At 41.4% G+C, this 21,518-nt stretch overlaps 1 protein-coding gene across 2 annotated transcripts in view; it reads left to right on the top strand.

Annotated features, from left to right (window-relative positions):
* OSMR (oncostatin M receptor) overlaps positions 1–21,518 on the top strand; it is a 68,344-nt gene that overhangs the window by 1,357 nt on the left and 45,469 nt on the right. For both annotated transcript variants that reach the window (XM_027520039.1, XM_027520040.1), the window contains exon 2: positions 16,990–17,075. In XM_027520039.1, the coding sequence (XP_027375840.1) occupies positions 17,003–17,075 (73 nt within the window). In that variant the 5' untranslated portion in view covers positions 16,990–17,002. The remainder of the gene's footprint in view (positions 1–16,989; positions 17,076–21,518) is intronic.

Here is a 21,518-nt window from a genome sequence, read left to right as displayed (position 1 = left end):
ACGTGGGTCAGGTTAACGTATGGCCTCAGCCTCTGTTTCCTCCTCTACGAAATAATAACCGTTCACACTAACTATGGATCAGGCACTAAGTACTGTACATACACGAGAATGATTTAAGCTTCACCACTGAGGTGGGTAACAGTTTTCCCATTCTGATTTTTATCAGTGAGAAAACTGAGGCCCAGAGAAGTTAAGCAACTTGTCTGTGGTTACACAGCTAGCAAGTGGCAGAGTCAGGATTTGGCTTTGGAGGCTGCCTGTAACCACTATCTGTGTCTCAAACTTTAGGACCCTTTGTGGAGTGCCCCCCGCCCGCCCCCCACGTATGGTGCTTCATTATTGTAGCACTCTGTCCTCAGAGCACTTTACCTCTCTCCTGAGCTGCTTTAATCTGCACTCAGAGACCCTTAAATCTGAAGGGCACCAAATAGTCATAGTGGCCAGGGGTTTCCAGACTTAGCTGTGCCTCAGAATTATTCTTGGAGTCTTTAAAAGCACTGGACACCAGCCTGTTACCTACTCAGAATCTTCAAGGGCATGCTGAGTTTGGCACCTCCACTGATAGCTTTCAGTATTGTTAGAATGCTTCCAGTGGCAGGGAGCTCACCACCTAACATTTTATTGTTGGATAGGGCTAACTCTCAGCTGTAACTTGCCTCCTTGTGGTACCTGTTTTGCCTCCTGTTGTCTCAGCAAATGTGTCTAAACCTTCTGTATCAACGGCCACCTTGAGAGGAAACGGCCGTCTTAGGTGTCCAGTGGGGACTGGAGCCATACTGGGGAGAATACTTACTTACACACTGGGTTTTTCCTTCCACCTCTTTAACCTGAGAGACTGGGGACACCTGCAGTGGTGCTCAGAGGTGTTCCAAGGTCTCTGTTGTTTTTTGTAGCCCATTTGTCCTGAAAAAGGAACCAAATCAGGAAAACGATCATGGTTCTGAAAGAGGTGGTACTGTGATTTGACAAGAAGAAAGAGTGTTTTCCTTGTGGGAATATTCTAGGCTCAAGCAGAAGGAAAGCTGAGCAAGTGTCATCTTGCTCACTTTACAGGAATACTGAGCCCTAGCCCTGCTTTCTCTGGAGGAAGTCCTCTTTGACTGAAAAAAATATATGAAATGGGGAGATACAAGACAGATAAGAACTTGTGAGAAATTCCCCTCCCTCCAAGCAGGATTCCTCATAGTTCTGTAGCACAGATTTCTTTTATAAAAGCTGTGTCCTGTGTTCACAACCTTCTATTTGTTTTCAGAAGCTATTTACTCTAGTTTATCTGTTTTATTTTTTATGTTTTAATAATAATACAAATAATAAATGAATATATATATGACGTATAGGGGGAAATGTAGAACTAACTTTGTCACTCCTATTCTCACTCAGAAGAGGGAAATGTCAGGTTCGTACCTATTATTCCAAGACTTTTTTTTGGTATACATTTGCAAATATATGTATACGTGGTGGTTTAGTCGCTAAGTTGTGTGCGACTCTTGAGACTCTATGGACTGTAGCCCACCAGCTCCTCTATCCATGAGATTCTTCAGACAGGAATACTGGAGTGGGTTGCCATTTCCTTCTCCAATATTATGTTTTAATAAATGTAAATGAGGTCTTACTATCATCGTGCAGCTTGCTTTTTCACCCCCAAGTCTTAGACCTCTGTCATGTCTGTACCTCTTTTATTAATGGCTACATTCTAAAGTAATAATACTTATTTTTAATTATGTTAGCTAGAGATATTTATTCATCCTTTCCCTTATTGATCGACATCAAAGTTAACTAAAATTATTCAGCATTAGCAACAGTGCTTCAGGGAAAATTGGGCATTCACTTTTGTGCTTAAGCCTGAGTGTAATATCCCAGGAGAGAGATTTGTGGATCAAACAGTTTATCCATTTTTCACTTTGGTAGATAAAACTCTTCAAATTGCACAGCTGACCCACCCCAGGTGCTATTAATAATTTAAATTCAGCACATGAGAATTTGTTTTCCTCATCCTTCCTAACACTGGGTATTATCTTTTTTTATCTAAATTTTCAAATCTGGTGAATGAGTGAAACTCAGTAAGACATTTTAATTTGCATTTTGCTGAATACTGCTGCAGAAAGCAATGGCACCCCACTCCAGTACTCTTGCCTGGAAAATCCCATGGACAGAGGAGCCTGGTAGGCTGCAGTCCATGGGGTTGCACAGAGTCGGACACGACTGAGCGACTTCCTTTTCACTTTTCACTTTCATGCATTGGAGAAGGAAATGGCAACCCACTCCAGTGTTCTTGCCTGGAGAATCCCAGGGACTGGGGAGCCTGGTGGGCTGCCATCTATGGGGTCGCACAGAGTCGGACATGACTGAAGCGACTTAGCAGCAGCTGCAGTTTAATATCTCTAAATATTTATGGATTGCGTGTTTCTTATGTGAATTACCTGTGCATGTCCTTTGCTCACTTTTCTATAGGGTTGTTTTATCTTATGTCTGTTTACTGCAGAAGCTCTACAGGTATTCAGTTTCTTAATCTGTTGTCTCTTATAGATGATGCAAATATTTCTTCTAGTGTAAAGCTTCTTTTCCCAAATTTTTTTATTGTGGTAAAACACATAATATAAAATTTACCATTTTAACTGTTTTTAAGTACACAGGTCTGTGTTATTAAGGACATGCCTCTTGTTGTGCAAGCATTACCACCATCCATCTCCAGAACTCTTCATCTTGCAAAACTGAAATGCTATACCCATTAAATGATAACTCCCCATTCTCTCCCTAGCCCCTCACAACCATAATTCTGCTTTCTGTCTCTATGAATACTCCAGTTCAGTTCAGTTCAGTCGCTCAGTTGTGTCCGAGTCTTTGAGACCCCATGAGTTGCAGCACGCCAGGCCTCCCTGTCCATCACCAACTCCCGGAGTTCACTCAGACTCACATCCATCGAGTCGGTGATACCATCCAGCCATCTCATCCTCTGTCGTCCCCTTCTCCTCCTTCCCCCAATCCCTCCCAGCATCAGAGTCTTTTCCAATGAGTCAACTCTTCACATGAGGTAGCTAAAGTACTGGAGTTTCAACTTCAGCATCATTCCTTCCAAAGAAATCCCAGGGCTGATCTCCTTCAGAATGGACTGGTTGGATCTCCTTGCAGTCCAAAGGACTCTCAAGAGTCTTCTCCAACACCACAGTTCAAAAGCATCAGTTCTTCAGCGCTCAGCTTTCTTTATAGTCCAACTCTCACATCCATACATGACCACTGGAAAAACCATAGCCTTGACTAGATGGACCTTTGTTGGCAAAGTAATGTCTCTGCTTTTGAATATGCTATCTAGGTTGGTCATAACTTTCCTTCCAAGGAGTAAGCGTCTTTTAATTTCATGACTGCAGTCACCATCTGCAGTGATTTTGGAGCCCCCCAAAATAAATTCTGACACTGTTTCCACTGTTTCCCCATTTATTTGCCATGAAGTGATGGGACCAGATGCCATGATCTTCGTTTTCTGAATGTTGAGCCTTAAGCCAACTTTTTCACTCTCCTCTTTCACTTTCATCAAGAGGCTCTTTAGTTTCTCATCACTTTTTGCCATAAGGGTGGTGTCATCTGCATATCTGAGGTTATTGATATTTCTTCCAGCAATCTTGATTCCACCTTGTGCTTCTTCCAGCCCAGCATTTCTCATGATGTACTCTGCACATAAGTTAAATAAGCAGGGTGACAATATTCAGCCTTAACATACTCCTTTTCCTATTTGGAACCAGTCCGTTGTTCCATGTCCAGTTCTAACTGTTGCTTCCTGACCTGCATATAGGTTTCTCAAGAGGCAGGTCAGGTGGTCTGGTATTCCCATCTCTTTCAGAATTTTCTATAGTTTATCATGATCCACACAGTCAAAGGCTTTGGTGTAGTCAATAAAGGAGAAATAGATATTTTTCTCGAACTCTCTTTTTCGATGATCCAGAGGGCGTTGGCAATTTGATCTCTGGTTCCTCTGCCTTTTCTAAAACCAGCTTGAACATCTGGATGTTCACGGTTCACGTACTGCTGAAGCCTGACTTGGAGAATTTTGAGCATTACTTTACTAGCGTGTGAGATGAGTGCAATTGTGTGGTAGTTTGAGCATTCTTTGGGATTGGAATGAAAACTGACCTTTTCAAGTCCTGTGGCCACTGCTGAGTTTTCCCAATTTGCTGGCATATTGAGTGCAGCACTTTCACAGCATCATCTTTCAGGATTTGAAATAGCTCAACTGGAATTCCATCACCTCCACTGGCTTTGTTTGTAGTGATGCTTTCTAAGGCCCACTTAACTTCACATTCCAGGATGTCCGGCTCTAGGTGAGTGATGACACCATCGTGATTATCTGGGTCATGAAGATCTTTTTTGTACGGTTCTGTGTATTCTTGCCACCTCTTCTTAATATCTTCTGCTTCTGTTGGGTCCATACCATTTCTGTCCTTTATCGAGCCCATCTTTGCATGAAATGTTCCCTTGGTATCTCTAATTTTCTTGAAGAGATCTCTAGTCTTTCCCATTCTGTTGTTTTCCTCTATTTCTTTGCATTGATCGCTGAAGAAGGCTTTCTTATCTCTTCTTGCTATTCTTTGGAACTCTGCATTCCGATGCTTATATCTTTCCATTTCTCCTCTGCTTTTTGCTTCTCTTCTTTTCACAGCTATTTGTAAGGCCTCCCCAGACGGCCGTTTTGCTTTTTTGCATTTCTTTTCCATGGGGATGGTCTTGATCCCTGACTCCTGTACAATGTCACAAACCTCATTCCATAGTTCATCAGGCACTCTATCTGTCAGATCTAGTCCCTTAAATCTATTTCTCACTTCCACTGTATAATCCTAAGGGATTTGATTTAGGTCATACCTGAATGGTCTAGTGGTTTTCCCTACTTTCTTCAATTTAAGTCTGAATTTGGCAATAAGGAGTTCATGATCTGAGCCACAGTCAGCTCCCAGTCTTATTTTTGCTGACTGAATAGAGCTTCTCCATCTTTGGCTGCAAAGAATATAATCAATCTGATTTCCATGTTGACCATCTGGTGATGTCCATGTGTAGAGTCTTCTCTTTTGTTGTTGGACGAGGGTGTTTGCTATGAACAGCGCATTCTCTTGGCAAAACTCTATCAGCCTTTGCCCTGCTTCATTCTGTACTCCAAGGCCAAATTTACCTGTTACTCCAGGTGTTTCTTGACTTCCTACTTTTGCATTCCAGTCCCCTATAATGAAAAGGACATCTTTTTTGGGTGTTAGTTCTAAAAGGTCTTTTAGGTGTTCATAGAACCGTTCAACTTCAGCTTCTTCAGCATTACTGGTTGGGGCATAGACTTGGATTACTGTGGTATTGAATGGTTTGCCTTGGAAACGAACAGAGATCATTCTGTCGTTTTTGAGATTGCATCCAAGTACTGCATTTCGGACTCTTTTGTTGACCATGATGGCTACTCCATTTCTTCTGAGGGATTCCTGCCCACAGTAGTAGATATAATGGTCATCTGAGTTAAATTCACCCATTCCAGTCCATTTCAGTTAGTCCATGAATACTCCAGGTACCTCATAGAAATGGAAGAGTCTTTGCAGTTTTGTAACTGGCTTATTTCACTTAGCAAAATGTCAAGTCTCATCCCTGTTGTAGAATGTATCAGAATTCCCTTCTTTTTTAAGGCTGAATAATGTTCTATTGTTTGTATATACCACATTTTGCTTATTCATAATGCTTTTATTTTTAAATATCTTTTGCTGCACAGAAGTTTTATTTATTTGTTTTTAAATGTATTTATTTTCTTTTTGTCCATGCTGGGTCTGCGTTGCTGCCTGGGCTTTTCTCTAGCTGTGGCGAGTGGGGGCTACTCTTCTTGCGGTGTGCAGGCTCTTCACTGTGGTGGCTTCTCTTCTCGCAGAGCATGGGCTTCAGTGGTTGCAGCTCTTGGGCTCTGGAACACAGGCTCAGTAGTTGTGATACCTGGGCTTAATTGCTTCGTTGCATGTGGGCTCTTTCCAGACCAGGAATGGAACCAGTGTCCCCTGCATTAGCACTGGACTCCCATCCACTGCACCACTAGGAAAGTCCTGCAAGAAGTTTTAGATGTTTGTGTAATCGACTGCAATCTAATCACTTACGTGCTTTGTCTAGGTTAGAAAGACCTTTTTCACCTGAAAATTATTTCTAAGCTTTTATTTTTTTTCTAATACTTTTATTACTTTGGTTTTACATTTAGCTTTTCAAAATTCCAGATTTTTGTATAAGATGAAAGGTAAAATGTCACAACTTTTTTCTTAAGTTTTAAGCATTTGATCCAGTGAGGCTCTGAGTGCTCACTTCTATCTGATTCTTTCACAGTCCCTCAGACTGTAGTGTGCCAGGCTTCTCTGTCCGTGGAATTTTCCAGGCAAGAATACTGGAGTGGGTTGCCATTCCTTCTCCAGGGGATCTTCCAGACCCAGGGATTGAACCCACATTTCTTGCATCCCCTGCATTGACAAGTGGATTGTTTACTGCTATACCACCTGGCCTGGGAAGATATAGTTGATTCAATGTGGTATATTTATAATCATACTACTTTTTTCCAACTCATTTGAATTCTATTATTTACAGCAAAATAAATTCCTGTTTATATAAGGACTTGTTTGAGGATTCTATCTTATTTCATTGATCTATTTTTGTCTCTTCTTCTGCCAGTTTCACTCATATCCCTGCATCACTTCTGCTATAACTTCAGTTCAGTTCAGTTGCTCAGTTGTGTGCGACTCTGTGACCTTATGGACTGCAGCACACCAGGCTTCCCTGTCCATCACCAGCTCCTGGAGCTTGATCAAACTCATGTCCTTAGAGTCCGTGATAGCATCCAGCCATCTCATCCTCTATCGTCCCTTCTCCTCCTGCCTTCAATCTTTCCCAGCATCAGAGTCTTTTCCAATGAGTCAGTTCTTTGCATCAGGTGGCCAAAGTATTGGAGCTTCAGCTTCAGCTTCACCATCAGTCCTTCCCATGAATATTCAGGACTGATTTCTTTTAGAATTGACTGATTTGATCTCCTTGCAGTCCAAGGGACTCTTAAGAGTCTTCTCCAACACCACAGTTCAAAAGCATCAGTTCTTCGGCGCTCAGCTTTCTTTATAATCCAACTCTCACATCCATACATGACTACTGGAAAAACCATAGCTTTGACTAGATGGACCTTTGTTGGGAAAGTAATGTCTCTGCTTTTTAATATGCTTTTTAATATGTCATAGCTTTTAATACAGTCATAGCTTTTCTTCCAAGGAGCAAGCGTCTTTTAATTTCATGGCTGCAGTCATCATCTGCAGTGATTTTGGAGCCCAAGAAAAGAAAGTTTGTCACTGTTTCCATTGTTTCCCCATCTATTTGCCATGAAGTGATGGGACCAGATGCCATGATCTTCGTTTTTTGAATGTTGAGTTTTAAGCCAACTTTTTCACTCTCCTCTTTTACTTTCATCAAGAGGCTCTTTAGTTCCTCTTCGATTTCTGCCATTATGGTGGTGTCATCTGCATATCTGAGGTTATTGATATTTCTCCTGGCAGTCTTGATCCAGCTTGTGCTTCATCCAGCCTGGAATTTCACATGATGTACTTTGCATATAAATTAAATAAGCAAGGTGACAGTATACAGGCTTGATGTACTCCTTTCCCAATTTTAAACCAGTCCATTTTTCTATGTCCAATTCTAACTGTTGTGTCTCAACCTGCATAAAGGTTTCTCAGGAGGCAGGTAAGGTGGTCTGGTATTCCCATCTCTTTAAGAATTTTCCAGAATTTGTTGTGAAGTCAAAGGCTTTAACATGGTCAATGAAGCAGAAGTAGATGTTTTTCTGGAACTCTTTTGCTTTCCTATGATCCAACGGATGTTGGCAATTTGATTTATGGTTCCTCTGCCTTTTCTAAATCCAGCTTGTACATCTGAAAGTTCTTGGTTCATGTACTGTGGAAGCCTAACTGGAGGGATTTTGAACATGACCTTGCTAGCATGTGGAATGAGCACAATTGTATGGTAGTTTGAACATTCTTTGGGATTGCACTTCTTTGAGATTGGAATGTAAACTAACCTTTTCCAGTCCTGTGGCCCCTACTGAGTTTTCCAAATTTGCTGGCATATTGAGTACAACACTTTCACAGCATCATCTTTTGGATTTGGAATAGCTCAGCTCAAATTCTGTCATTTCCACTAGCTTTGTTCATAATAATGCTTCCTAAGACCCACTTGGCTTCATACTCGTGATGTCTGGCTCTCAATGACCACACCAGCGTGGTTATCCAGGTCACTAAGACTTTTTTTGCATAGTTCTTCTGTGTATTCTATGTATTCTTGCACGTCTATATATTCTTGCACGTCTTGCACGTCTGTGTATTCTTGCACGTCTTTTTAATCTTTTGTGCTTGTTAGGTCCGCCTACTGTTTCTGTCCTTTATTGTGCCCATCTTTGCATGAAGTGTTCCCTTGGTATCTGTAATTTTCTTGAAGAGATCTCTAGTCTTTCCCATTCTATTGTTTTCCTCTTATTTCTTTGCCTTTTTCACTTAGGAAGGCTTTATCTCCCCTTGCTATTTTCTGGAACTCTGCGTTCAGATGTGTATATCTTTCCCTTTCTCCTTTGCCTTTCACTTCTCCTTTTCTCAGCTGTTTGTTAGGCCTCCTCAGACAATCATTTTGCCTTCTTGCATTTCTTTTTCTTGGGGATGGTTTTGGTCATTGCCTCAGTGAGTAGCAAGCAGTGCTTACTTTTTCAAACTCTTACCAATGCTAGGTATTAAGTCTTTTAAGTCAGCTTTGCCAATTGGACACCACACAGACACACACACAGATATAAACAATTGCAGCGTTAATTTGCATGTATTTAATTATTAGTGACAGTGTCTAGTTTTCCTTTTTTCTTTTTGGTTATTAATATTTCTTTCTCTTTTATAAATTACATAATCATGTCATTTATCAGTTTTTCTTTGGAGTTTCTTATCTTTTTCTTATTGATTTCTAAGAGCTTTATATATATTAGGGACATAACCCTGTGACATGAATATTGAAACTATTGTTCCCAGTTTGGTTTTAGACCTATTATATGTCTAGAATATTTTCAGTGTTCGTTTGATTGTTGTAGCAGTCTTTACTTTTGCTCCTGGTTTCACGTCATGCTTGACAGATTGTACAAATATTCACCTATGTATTAGTCAAGTAATTGTTTCTTCCATTTTTGCTGAGATAATTAAATAAAACACTTTATAAGTGTAGAGTATATGATAATAATTTTACTTACATGCATCATGAAATGTTTATCATAGTAAGTTCAGTGAACATCCATTATCTCATATAGATACAAAATAAATAGAAAAAAATTTTCCTTGTGATGAAAACTCTTAGGATTTTCCTCTTTTAACAATTCTCATGTATAACATGAAACACTGTTAAAGATCTTTATCATGCTTGTATTTACTTATCTCATACATAAATACATCCCATGTATTTATTTATCTTATAACTGGAAGTTTGTCCCTTGTGACTGCATTATCCAATTCTCCCTACCCCTACCTTCTGCCTCTGATAACCACAAATCTGATCTTTTTTTCATAATAGTTTGTTTGTGAAGTGTAATCAGCGTTCAACACTATGTTAGTTCCTGGTGTGCAACATGGTTATTCAGTATTTCAATACATTTCTAAATGATCACCATGATTAAGCCTAGTCATCTGTCACCAAAGATATTACATTGCTGTTGACTATATTCACCGCACTGTCCATTTCATGTCTGTGGCTCATGTATTTTGTAACAGGAAGCTTATGCGTCTGAGTTTCCCTCATCCATTTCCCTCCTCTTCTCCCCACTTCCCTCTGGCGACCACCTGTTTGTTTTCTGTATCTATGACTTTGTTTCTGCTTATAAATTACCTATGTTCATTTTTTAGATTCCGCATACAAGTAAAATCATATAGTATTTGTCTTTCTCTGACTTGTTTCATTTATAATAATCTGTAGCTCCATTCATGTTATTGCAAATTCCAAGATTTAATTCTTTTCTATGGCTGAGTAATATTCCATTGTGTATATGTGCCACATCTCGTTTATCCATTTATCTACTGATGAGCGTTTAGGTTGCCTCCATAGCTTGACTATTATAAATAATGCTGCAATGAACTAGGGGTACATATATCTTTTCAAATTAGTATTGTTTCCTTCAGATAAATACTCAGAAATGAATTTGCTTCTTCATAGCAAGCTTCCCTGATAGCTCAGATGGTAAAGAGTCTGCCTGCAATGCAGGGGACCCAGGTTTGATCCCTGGGTGAGGAAGATCCCCTGGAGAAGGCATGGAAACCCACTCCATTATTCTTGCCTGGAGAGTCCCATGGACAGAGGAGCCTGGTGGGCTACAGTCCATGAGGTTGCAAAAGCTTGGACAAGGCTGAGCGACTAACACTTTCACTTTCATGATAGTTCTAATTTTTAATTTTTAGACTAACTGCCAAGCTCTTTTCCATAGCAGCTGCACCAATTTACATTCCTATCAACAATTCAAGAGGATATGTATACTTATGACTGATTCACTTTATTGTTGGGCAGAAACCAATACAACATCCTAATCAAGTATCCTCCAATTAAAGCTAAAATTAAAAAAAATGCAAAAGATTTCCTTTGCTCCACATTCTCATCAGCATTTGCATTCTTACAGTTATGAGGTGATATCTCCTTGTAATTTTGATTTGTATTTCGCTAATGTTTAGTGATGTTGATCATGTTTTTCTGTGACTGTTGGCCATCTGTATGTCTTCTTTGGAAAAATGTCTACTCAGGCTCTCCACCCATTTTTTAATTGTGTGGGTTTTTTTTTTTTTTTCATGTTGAATTGTATGGTTTCTCTGTTTATTCTAGTAAATTTAATGGTCTTGCATTTTTATCTTTGTTCATCTGGATTTTATTTTGTTGAAGGAAATGAAGCTATACCAATAATGATCAAACTAACATTAATTGGGCTTACTATGTATATGATCTCATAATCTCATTTGATCTTCATGGCAATCCTATGAGGTAGGTTATTTAATCTTATTTCACAGAAAAGAAAATGAACGCCCAGGTGGTTTAAGTAACTTGCCCATTGTCATACAGTTAGTAAGTGCCAAAAGGGGGATTGACTCTAAGTAGTCTTATGTCAGAGTACCTGTATGTAACTATTACAGCTTCCTTTTCCCATCCATGTTTGGGTTAGTACCATTTGGGGGAGTAATTTATTTTTTCAAATGAAGTATCACCTTTGGCATTTACCAAATGCTTGCATGTTCTTTGGGTCCAGGTTTTGCAGTTCTTTGACTTCACATACAACAGAGACTCACCTTTACTCCTAGCTGGAATCACAACTAAATGTTGCTTTAAAAAAGCAAATGAGCAGTGTGTGAGTCAGTTGAGCCTCATAACTGAGGACTGATCTTACACAACTGGTAGAAACACTTACCTGGGGGGGTTTAGAGAGCAAGAGAGAAGTGCTTGAACCCTGGGCATACCTCTGGAGGAGGAGGGGACGGTGAAATTGGAGTGAAATTACCCTGTGGGTTACCAGCCCTACGCTGTAACAGTGGAGGCCCTTTCAAAGGCAGAGTGTTACTCGCTCAGTCGTGTCCGACTCTTTACAACCCCACGGACTTTAGTCCTCCAGGCTCCTCTATTCATGGGATTCTCCAGGCAAGAAAACTGGAGCGGGTTGCCATTCCCTTCTCCAGGGGATCTTCCCGACCCAGGGATCAAACCTAGGTCTCCTGCACTACAGGCAGATTCTATACCTTCTGAGCCACAAGGGAAGTCCATTGAAAGGCAGGGCTCTTTAAAAAACTATAAGAAGAATGAGACCTGGAAAATGTGGGGATTCTCTAAGAAGTGAGCAACTGTTTGTACTGCCACGTAGAACTCTTCCATAAGATACACGCACTGGGCACATATCCTGTTTTGACAGCTTCTTTCTTTAAAATAGTATTTGCATATAACATCATCAGGGCACCGAGCCAGTTTTGAAGAGGTTGGCAACACACCCATGTTCTTGGGAAGCAAGTGACTGATTAAACTGCTTCTCATGGGGATTATTTGCAGTGGGGAAACTTCCCAGGAATAAATATTTCAGTAATGACTGAACAAGAAGTGCTGACGAAGAGGGACAGATTTTTCAAAATCCGTGCTTTTACTACACATGTAGTATTTATACCGAGGGATGTTCAAAGGCCATCTTCTTTTTGCAAAGAGACAAGATTTGAATGAGAAGTTCTACAAAAAAGTGGGTGATTTTTCTTTTCTTTCCTCCCATTTTCCCCCCAGAGAAAGAATGTCAGTGAAAGACATGTATGAATTAGGCAACATTTGACAACAGAAAATGTAGACAGGCCTGAAAAGGAATCTATTTTAATTAAAATTTAATGCAAAGAAGAAAGAATGCAAGAAAATTGGTACAAGTTTTTACTCATTAAATGGATATTGACTGGGTAGCAACTATATTCTGGAACTGTGATAGACAGTGGGGAATAAGATCCAAGCCTGTCCTCAGGCACTCATAGTCTGGGTGGGAATAATGGAGATCTGAAAAATACAAATAAAAGATTTGGTCTATATCCATTAATCCTATGGTCCTAATGATTTGGTACAAATTATATACTACAAACTTATCTACATAAAATAGATAAGCAACAAGGAATTACTGTGTGGCACAGAAAACTATATTCAGTATCTTATAATAACCTATAATGGAAAATAATCTGACTATATATGTGTGTGTGTGTAGCCAAATTGCCTGCTATATACCTGAAACTAACACAATATTGTAAATCAACTATACTTCAATTTTAAAACACTAGGATTATTTTTTTAAAGAGAAATAACATATTGCTGATGGGGAGGGTAATGGACAGTTAGGGAGCTGGGGATGGACATGTATACACTGCTACATTTAAAATGGATAACCAACAAGGACCTACCGTAATAGCACAGGAAACTGCTCAACGTTAGGTGGCAGCCTGGATAGGAGGGGAGTTTAAGGGAGAATGGATACACGTACGTGTATGGCTGAGTCCCTTCCCTGTTCACCTGAAACTGTCAAAACAGTGTTGATTGCCTATACCCCAATACAAAATTAAAAAGGTTTTAAAAAGAGAGAGAGAACAATTTGAGTAAGGACAAAGGCATGCAGTTGAGGCAGAAAAGTATTTTTCCTGTGTGAATTCTGCCACCTGGTACTTCCCAGACTTCCTTTTCTCATTGCAAATTAGATGCAGCCTTGCTTCTCCCTCACAGCTGTAGAGAGAGAAAGCCTGTTGAATGAATGGGAGGACTGGGGAATTAAGCAGAGCTTTGGAGGAAAAACCAAGCCCTGAGTGCCGGTGGGGGGAACGTGCCAAGCGGCCAGCTGATGCTGGACACACCAGCCCTCATCCTTGAAGTGATGTAGGAGAGCCTAGCCTGGTCCCAGGTTTTTGTTTTGATCTGGTCAGGGGGCACGGTACACAGTGTGAAGTGCCCCAGAACTACATGCTCGGACCTCTTTCTCTGTTCTGTCTGTTCTCTTGGAGATCATCCAGTCCTGTGGCTTTATACGTGTGCACTGAAAACCCCTGGGTTTGTCCCCCGAGCCAGGACTCCTTCCATGGACTCCACAGTGTGTAGCTAGCTGGCTACTTGACGTCTTATTTGAATATCAAGTAAGCATCTGAAGTTAAGATGTCACACATGCAGTCCCTGATACAGCCCACTGAATCATTCTTCTGCTTCTCCGTTAGTGGTGATTCCATTTTCCAGGCACGCAGTCCAGAATTCTGAAAGCCACCCGTGATGTCTCAGTTTGTCACCACCCCACACGTTCTGCCAGCTCTGTCTGTAAAATCTCTCCCGAATTTCATCACCCTTCCCAGCATCGCTGCCGTCCCTGCACCCCCGGGGTCTAAGCCAACATCTGTCTCCCATGGACCACGGCCTGAGCTTGCTCCTGCCACTCTTGCCCCGTTCAGTCTCTTCTCATTCAGGGTCCTTCCTGTGCAAGACCACGTTACTCCTTTGTTTAAAACTCACCAGCAGCTCCCATCTCATTCCAAGTAGAAGCCAAAGTTTCTTAAGTGTTTTCCCTGCCTGCTGTCCCTTTCTGTGTGCTGTCTGATTTCTCCTGTCACTCACCTCCTTGCCCCCTCCAAGCCCCGGCTCTGTGTTGTGTCTTGACTATGCCCAGCGCTCAGCACCTCAGGACGTTTGCACAGCTCACCCCCTCACCTCCGGGTCACACAGGGAAGAGCTGATGCACTCAGAATTGGATCACCCAAGGAAGACTGACGTAGGAAGGGTGGAGGGGAACCGCGTGGGCTGTGTGTCCAGTCACCTGGGGCCTTGGATAAGAATTCCTGGTATCTGTGTTTTTCCCACAGTGTCAGGCTCTGTGCCTGCGGAAACCTGTTCACAGGGCATTTCCCAGAGGGGGCTCCACAGCAGGGAGGAGCTCCACAGCAGGGAGGAGCTCCACAGGGCTCTCTGGAAGGTTCTCTCTCATGACTCTTGCTCTGCAGGTTTCAATAAACGTTATTGATTTTACTGGAAGATTTTCAGACAACAGCTAGGACTCCTAGTCCTCTGCAAAACGTCCTGAGAGATCTGGAGCCTGCAGTATCTGGATGGTGGCTGCCTAGTCACAGCACTGGACAAAACCACTATGCTCTGTGCAGGCGGTGACCACTGGGTCACAGCTGCCCCCTGTCCAGTGGGTTGTAAAACCATGCCTGTGAGAACTGATGAAAAGAAAACCAGGACATTCGATGGCAGCTGGAGCTGAGGTCCCCAGTTTCACAACCAGCCATGTGAGATGGTGGGAAAGAGCAGGGCTTCAGACAGGACTGTCCTGGTGATTCTACCCAGACCATAGACATAGGTCCTTTGTAAATTACCATATCTTCAATTCTGTTATATGAGAACTTGTGTTCTTTAGTTTCTGGTTACCCTTAACTGGTAGGTGGCCTCTAACTCCTAGTTTTAAGTTTCTTTGCCCCATGACTTGTTTAATTTTTGTGACTTGGTAAATATTTGATTTACTGAGACTCCACCTTTTAAGAAACATCTTAAATAGCCCTTTCATGTGGGGGACACAAGCAGCATGCATCCTGCCCCTGGAATTACCTGCTTTTGAATTGAGGGGATGAGCAAGGAAATAGCAACCGACTCCAGTATTCTTGCCTAGAGAATCCTGTGGACAGAAGAGCCTGGTGAGCTTCATTCAGTTCATAAGTTTGCAAAAAGTCAGACACAACTGAAGCGACTTAGCATGCACGCTCTTCTCACTATGGTGGGTCTTGTGTTCTTGTGTGATGTACATGTTACGAGGATGGGACCCTGTGCCATAGACCAGGATTGGATGGATATTTAAATGCACAGTGAGTGTCAAAACCCCACTGTGGCATTTTCCTTTGCCTTCACTTTGGTTTTCAGCAGAAACTCTTTTCTCTTGAGTCAGTCTTCCTCCCGGCTTTGATATTCAGTTGTAGTAGGAACCCATCTGAAGTTGTCTGTAGACATTTCAGCAGGGTGTGAATGGATTTCAGCAGGGTGTGAATGACCTGTTGTCAACAGTTGAAGTAGCAGAAAGCGGTGCTTAAAGGATCAGGAAGAAAAGCTGTCGTTTGCAGACTTTTGCGCCTGTGTAAGCAGATCTGCCCACTCGAGAGTAATTGACTGGTTTGGTTTACCCTCTTCCTGTCTTCACTATTGTTCCCATTTCGTGTAAAATGCTGTTTGAAGAAAACAAATGGATAGTGTGGGCAGTGAAAATGGATGATCTGGCTCACAGAACATCTAGCTTTTGATGACCCTAAGCAGACTAGATGGAGGTAAAAGTTGACTTTGAATTTTTCTTTGTTTCTCTCTGCGATGAGTCAGAGTTTGCAGTAGAAAAGTGAAATTCAGTACTTCCCCTGACTAACGTGTTTATTATTAAGTGAAGAACATATTAGCCTTCTTGAGACCATCCAGCTTATTTGTTGTGCCCTCACATTGTACAACGGTCAGAGACCTGATGAATCAGCAGAGCTGTTTTGGCCTGTAGTTCATAACCCTCTTGGAAGACAAGAGTGCCAGAAGGTCTCTTGAACAAGAACAATGCCGCTCTGCCTGTCCCCTTCAGAGACGTGTGTGCATTTCTCAGCTGACATTTTAAGGAGAGAGACAGGGAAGAGGGGAGGTGACTCCCCTGCAAGGCATCAGTTTGAATGGAGCTCTTCTGAGAGTGTGGCTGGGTTTTTCTGCTTTATCTTTCTTCACCAAACTTTGCCTGGTGTGAAGAGATTGGTGACTCCATTACCTGTTGCCACACAGCCTCAGCGTCCCATCTGGGAAAGCTGCCCTCTGCTTTCTGACCTCGGCTGGCCGGGCTGGAGCAGCGCAGGTGACTCACCTCTGTCTCCTGTGTTACTCATCCTCCTTTTGGAGCCAATAGAATAGCCCAGAAATGTCCTTTTCGTGCCAGAGGCGGAAACACAAAAGAGGAAATACAGAAAGTCTTTTGAGGCCCAGGCTCCAAGGGGACACATTATCACTTCTGCCTCATTTATGAGCCAGAGCAAGTCAGATGCAGCAGGAAAATCAGCTCATCGTGGGGTGGGGCTGGAAGAGGACTCCAAATTCACAGTGACAAGGGGTGTGGATATAAGGAGGAGAGGAGAGCGGGAGCCGTTCTAAAGTTTACCTATTTGTTTTTATTTGTGTGTCTGCATCGGGTCTTCGTCGCAACATGAGTGATCTTTGGTTGCAGAGCAAGGGCTTCCCTAATTGTGGTGCATGGGCTTAGCTGCCCCACCTCATGTGGGATCTTAGTTCCCCAGACTAAGATTCTAACCCTCATCCCCTACATTGGAAGATGGATTCTTAACCACGGGACCACCAGGAAAGTCCCAGAATGGAAGCCTTTAATGTCATTATCTTCCACAATAGGTTCAAAGAAACCTGCTCACATCTAAAATTAAAGTTCTCTTCTTTGCAATTTATCTTTTTCAGGAGGCGAGACCCTATGGCTCTCTTTGCAGTCTTGCAGACAACATTCCTCTTGGCATTGCTGCCCTTGAGAACTTACCAAAGTGAAGGTAAGAAGTGGAAAGAACAATAAAGGAAAAAAAATCACATAGAAAAAAAAACCAAGGTAACTGGTGCTTTGGAGAAAAATGAACAGGTCATTTTTCTTTGGGAATTACTGGGAATTGGTGAGGAGCAGTGAGTAATTTAGTCTCCACCTTCCTGATCTTAATGGCTCATTTTAGTAAGCTACTCCTTAACCCTGATTTCCTGGCCAATGGAAACTTGTCACTAGACTTAATCCCTCAGCATTTCATGATCAGTATATGATCTGTTGCCATTGGCAGAGGAGTTCCTTCTGTACTTGGTGTGTAGAAATGGGTTATGTGCTCAGAGTTAGAACAAGTTGGAATGTCCTCCATTCATTGAGAGGCCATTGCTTCCACAGTAATATGCTAAGTGCTGAAATGCTGTTTATGGGTAAAGAAATAGTATTTGTCTCTTAGCTACTTACCCAGTGAAGGTGTGTGTATGTATGCTCTGTCACTTCAGTCGTGTCCAACTCTGTGTGACCCTAAGGACTATAGCCCACCATTCTCTGCTCTGGAGAATAGGATTTGTTGTATAGTATACTTATTAAAGTATAGTTAATATAAAGTATACATACTATAGTATATGTCGTATAAATATATACGTATTATATATAACATGTGTATATGCTAGGAAATTATACTATATATACTTATTAAAGTACATATACTTTAATAAGTTTACTTTCACATATATATTTAAAATAATACAATATATGATGAGAGTTTTTACCTTTAATGTTAGTTTTTCTAGAAATAACATCATATTTTATGGCTGCAAGCTCTCCCATCTTACAAATGGGCCACAGTTTGTTTCCTTGAGTGTGTTGGAACCAGATGGAGAAACTGGTGGGGAAAGTTGGGAGCCTGTGACTAAGTCTATGGCTATCTGGTTCTAAGCCCGCTCTTTTTGGCCACACGCCAATACTGTGTTGTCGAGAGCTGGGCCAAGAGCCCAGGGTCCTGGTTGGATTCTGTGACCTTGGGAAAGTCGCTCCCCTTTTTTTAGCTTCAGTTTCCTCCTCTGAAAAACACTGGGACTGGACTGAATCACCTCCGAGGTCTCTCTGTCTCTCTGACTTTACCTTGGCATTTCCCACCATTTCCCAAGGATGTCCTAGATTGCTTTCCATTTCAGAAATAGCAGTCAGCTATTTCTGACTGCTGTCTACTGAGTACCTGAGTCGAGCTCCTCTTTGTCTAAAGCATCACAGGGCAGCCTTCTAGAGCTTCCCAAAGCACTGGTGATATAGGGTAGGTGACTCACTAATTCAGTAATCAGTCACAGAGTGTCTGCACTGTGACAGGGGTGTTACAGTCTTGATTGCAGCAAGATGAGTAAGACTTAAAGCCACCTCTGTTCAGCTCACGGTCTGCGGGGAGCCAAACACCAAACAGGCTATGAGCGCATGCTGTGATCAGGGTTCAAATATGGGGTGGGAAAAGCTGCAATGGGAAGAGGAGACCACCAGGAAGAACGAGTTATTAGTGAGGGGCAGCTGCTCAGGCAGGCACTTGAGATCGTGCCGGGGCTGTGCTGGATCTCTATCACTTGAGATCTGCTGTGGGTAAGATGTTGTGCCAAGTTCTGGGGACTAGAGTTCATTCCAAGCTGCAGGACTCTGCCCTCCAGGAAATGTGAATCTAGAGTGAGACTGACAGCAACAGATGACCATACCGTACAAGCAAGGTGAAATGAGGGCTAGGAAAGTGGGCTGATTTTGTATGCACTCTGCTTCTCTACACAGTTATTAAAAATAATCCAACCGCCCCCCCCCCCTCATTCCATAAGGGTTCTGCCTTTTCATTTTCCTAAATCTCCCTTTAGTTCACTTCCTAAATCTCCCTTTGGTTCACAGGTTTAGGGAGAGGATGAATAGCAGCTGTTGCTTTCTGCTGTCTTTAACTAAAAAATTGAGACATTTTATTCACAAAGGAATAAAACCTCTAATCAAATAATGATAGAGGATGACTTTGTTGGGCTTTGAATGTTCAGGAATCCCAACTTATTTCATTTACCTTTGAATGAATGGGGCATAATAACTAATTCCCTAAGCTCAAACTTGTTAAGAATCAGAATGCCAATTTATTAAGTTTAAGTGGGGAGTAAAACATAGAAATATAACCGGGACTCAGCCTTTTGGTGCAAATCAACTCAGAAGACTAAATTATGCATTCTGAAGTGTCATCTTAGTGATATGAACTGGATATCTTAAAGGAATATTTCTTTTAAAATCTAGCATATTATATGGTTCTGAAAGTTATACCATGTTTTTTGGAGAACATTTGCAAAGTACAGAAAAGCATAAAACAAGAAAATTAAAACCAACATGACGTTGTAAGGTGTTTATCCTCCAATTAAAAATTAAAATCACTCAACCTCACCATCCAGAAATATTGACTGTTAACATTTTAGTTTTACTTTTCTTTATAGCTTTTTAAAAATAACGGAAGTGCTTTAAAAAATATAAAATGGGGTTATAGTTCAATGTGATTTTTTTAAATGTATGAAAAAGGTCAAGAAAAACTAAACGATTTAAACTTGGCAGTGGAGTGAGAGTGGAAATGGTAAGGAATTCAATACCTGTATTGGTTGAAAATTTTTGTCATGATCATGTATATTTTAAAAATAATATTTATTGATGTGAAATTTACATAACATAAAATTACCAATTTATGATTAAAGTGAACAAATCAGTGGCCTTTAATACGTTCAAAATTTTTTGCATCTACCACTTCTATATACTTCCAAAATTTTTTTGTTGTCTCCAAATAAAACACTGTAATCATTAATCAATTATCCCCATTCCTCCCTCCCTCCCTTGGCCCCTGGCAACCTTCAGTCTCCTTTATCTCTCTTTGGATTTAACTGTTCTGGATATTTCATGTGGATTGAACCATACTATACGAGACTTTTGTATCTGGCTTCTTTTGCTTAGTGTAATGTTTTCAAGGTTCACCTGATTTGTAGCATGTATCAGTACTTCATTTTTCTTCACTTCAGTAGCTCAGTTGTGTCTGACTCTTTGCGACCCCATGGACTGCAGCACGCCAGGCTTCCTTGTCCATCACCAACTCCTGGAGCTTGCTCAAACTCACGTCCATCGAGTCGGTGATGCCAACCATCTCATCCTCTGTCGCCCCCTTCTCTTCCTGCCTTCAGTCTTTCCCAGCATCAGGGTCTTTTCTAATGAGTCCATTCTTCGCATCAGGTGACCAAAGTATTGGAGCTTCACCTTCAACATCAGTCCTTCCAATGAATATTCAGGACTGGTTTCTTTTAAGACTGATTGGTTTGACCTCCTAGCAGTCCAAGAGACTCTCAAGAGTCTTTTCCAACACCACAGTTCAAAAGCATCAATTCTTTGGTGCTCACATTTCTTTATGGTCCAACTCTCACATCCATATATGACCACTGGAAAAACTATAACTTTGACTATACAGACCTTTGTCAGCAAAGTAATGTTTCTGCTTTTTAATATGCTGCCTAGGTTTGTCATAGCTTTTCTTCCAAGGAGCAAGTGTCTTTTAATTTCGTGGTTGCAGTCATCATCTGCAGTGATTTTGGAGCCCCCCAAAATAATCTCTCACTCTTTCCATTGTTTCCCCATCTATTTGTCATGAAGTAATGCGACAGGATGTCATGATCTTAGTTTTCTGAATGTTGAGTTTTAAGCCAACTTTTTTACTCTCTCACTTTCATCAAGAGGTTCTTTAATTCTTCTTGGCTTTCTGCTATAAGGGTGGTATCATCTGCATATCTGAGGTTATTGATATTTCTCCCAGCAATCTTGATTCCAGATTGTGCTTCTTCCAGCCCAGAGTTTCTCAGGATGTACTCTGCATATAAGTTAAATAAGCAGGGTGACAATATACAGCCTTGACTTCTTTCCCGATTTGGAACCAGTCTGTTGTTCCATGTCCAGTTCTAACTGTTGCTTCTTGACCTGAATACAGATTTCTCAGGAGGTAGGTCAGGTGGCCTGCTATTCCCATCTCTTTCAGAATTTTTCACAGTTTGTTGTGATCCACACAGTCAAAGGCTTTCGCATAGTCAATAAAGCAGAAATAGATGTTTTTCTGGAACTCTCTTGCTTTTTCAGTGATCCAGCGGATGTTAGCAATTTGCTCTCTGGTTCCTCTGCCTTTTCTAAAACCAGCTTGAACATGAAAACAGTTCATGTACTGTTGAAGCCTGGCTTGGAGAATTTTGAGCATTACTTTACTAGCGTGTGAGATGAGTGCAATTGTGCAGTAGTTTGAGCATTCTTTCGCATTGCCTTTCTTTAGGATTAGAATGAAAACTGACCTTTTCCAGTCCTGTGGCCACTGCTGAGTTTTCCAAATTTGCTGACATACTGAGTGCAGCACTTTCACAGCATCATCTTTTAGGATTTGAAATAGCTCATCTGGAATTCCATCACC

Source organism: Bos indicus x Bos taurus, chromosome 20, assembly GCF_003369695.1.
Source record: "Bos indicus x Bos taurus breed Angus x Brahman F1 hybrid chromosome 20, Bos_hybrid_MaternalHap_v2.0, whole genome shotgun sequence".
Classification (NCBI taxonomy): Eukaryota; Metazoa; Chordata; class Mammalia; order Artiodactyla; family Bovidae; genus Bos; species Bos indicus x Bos taurus.
Note: the sequence above shows the minus strand (reverse complement) of the source record. Positions and strands in the feature narration are given on the sequence as shown.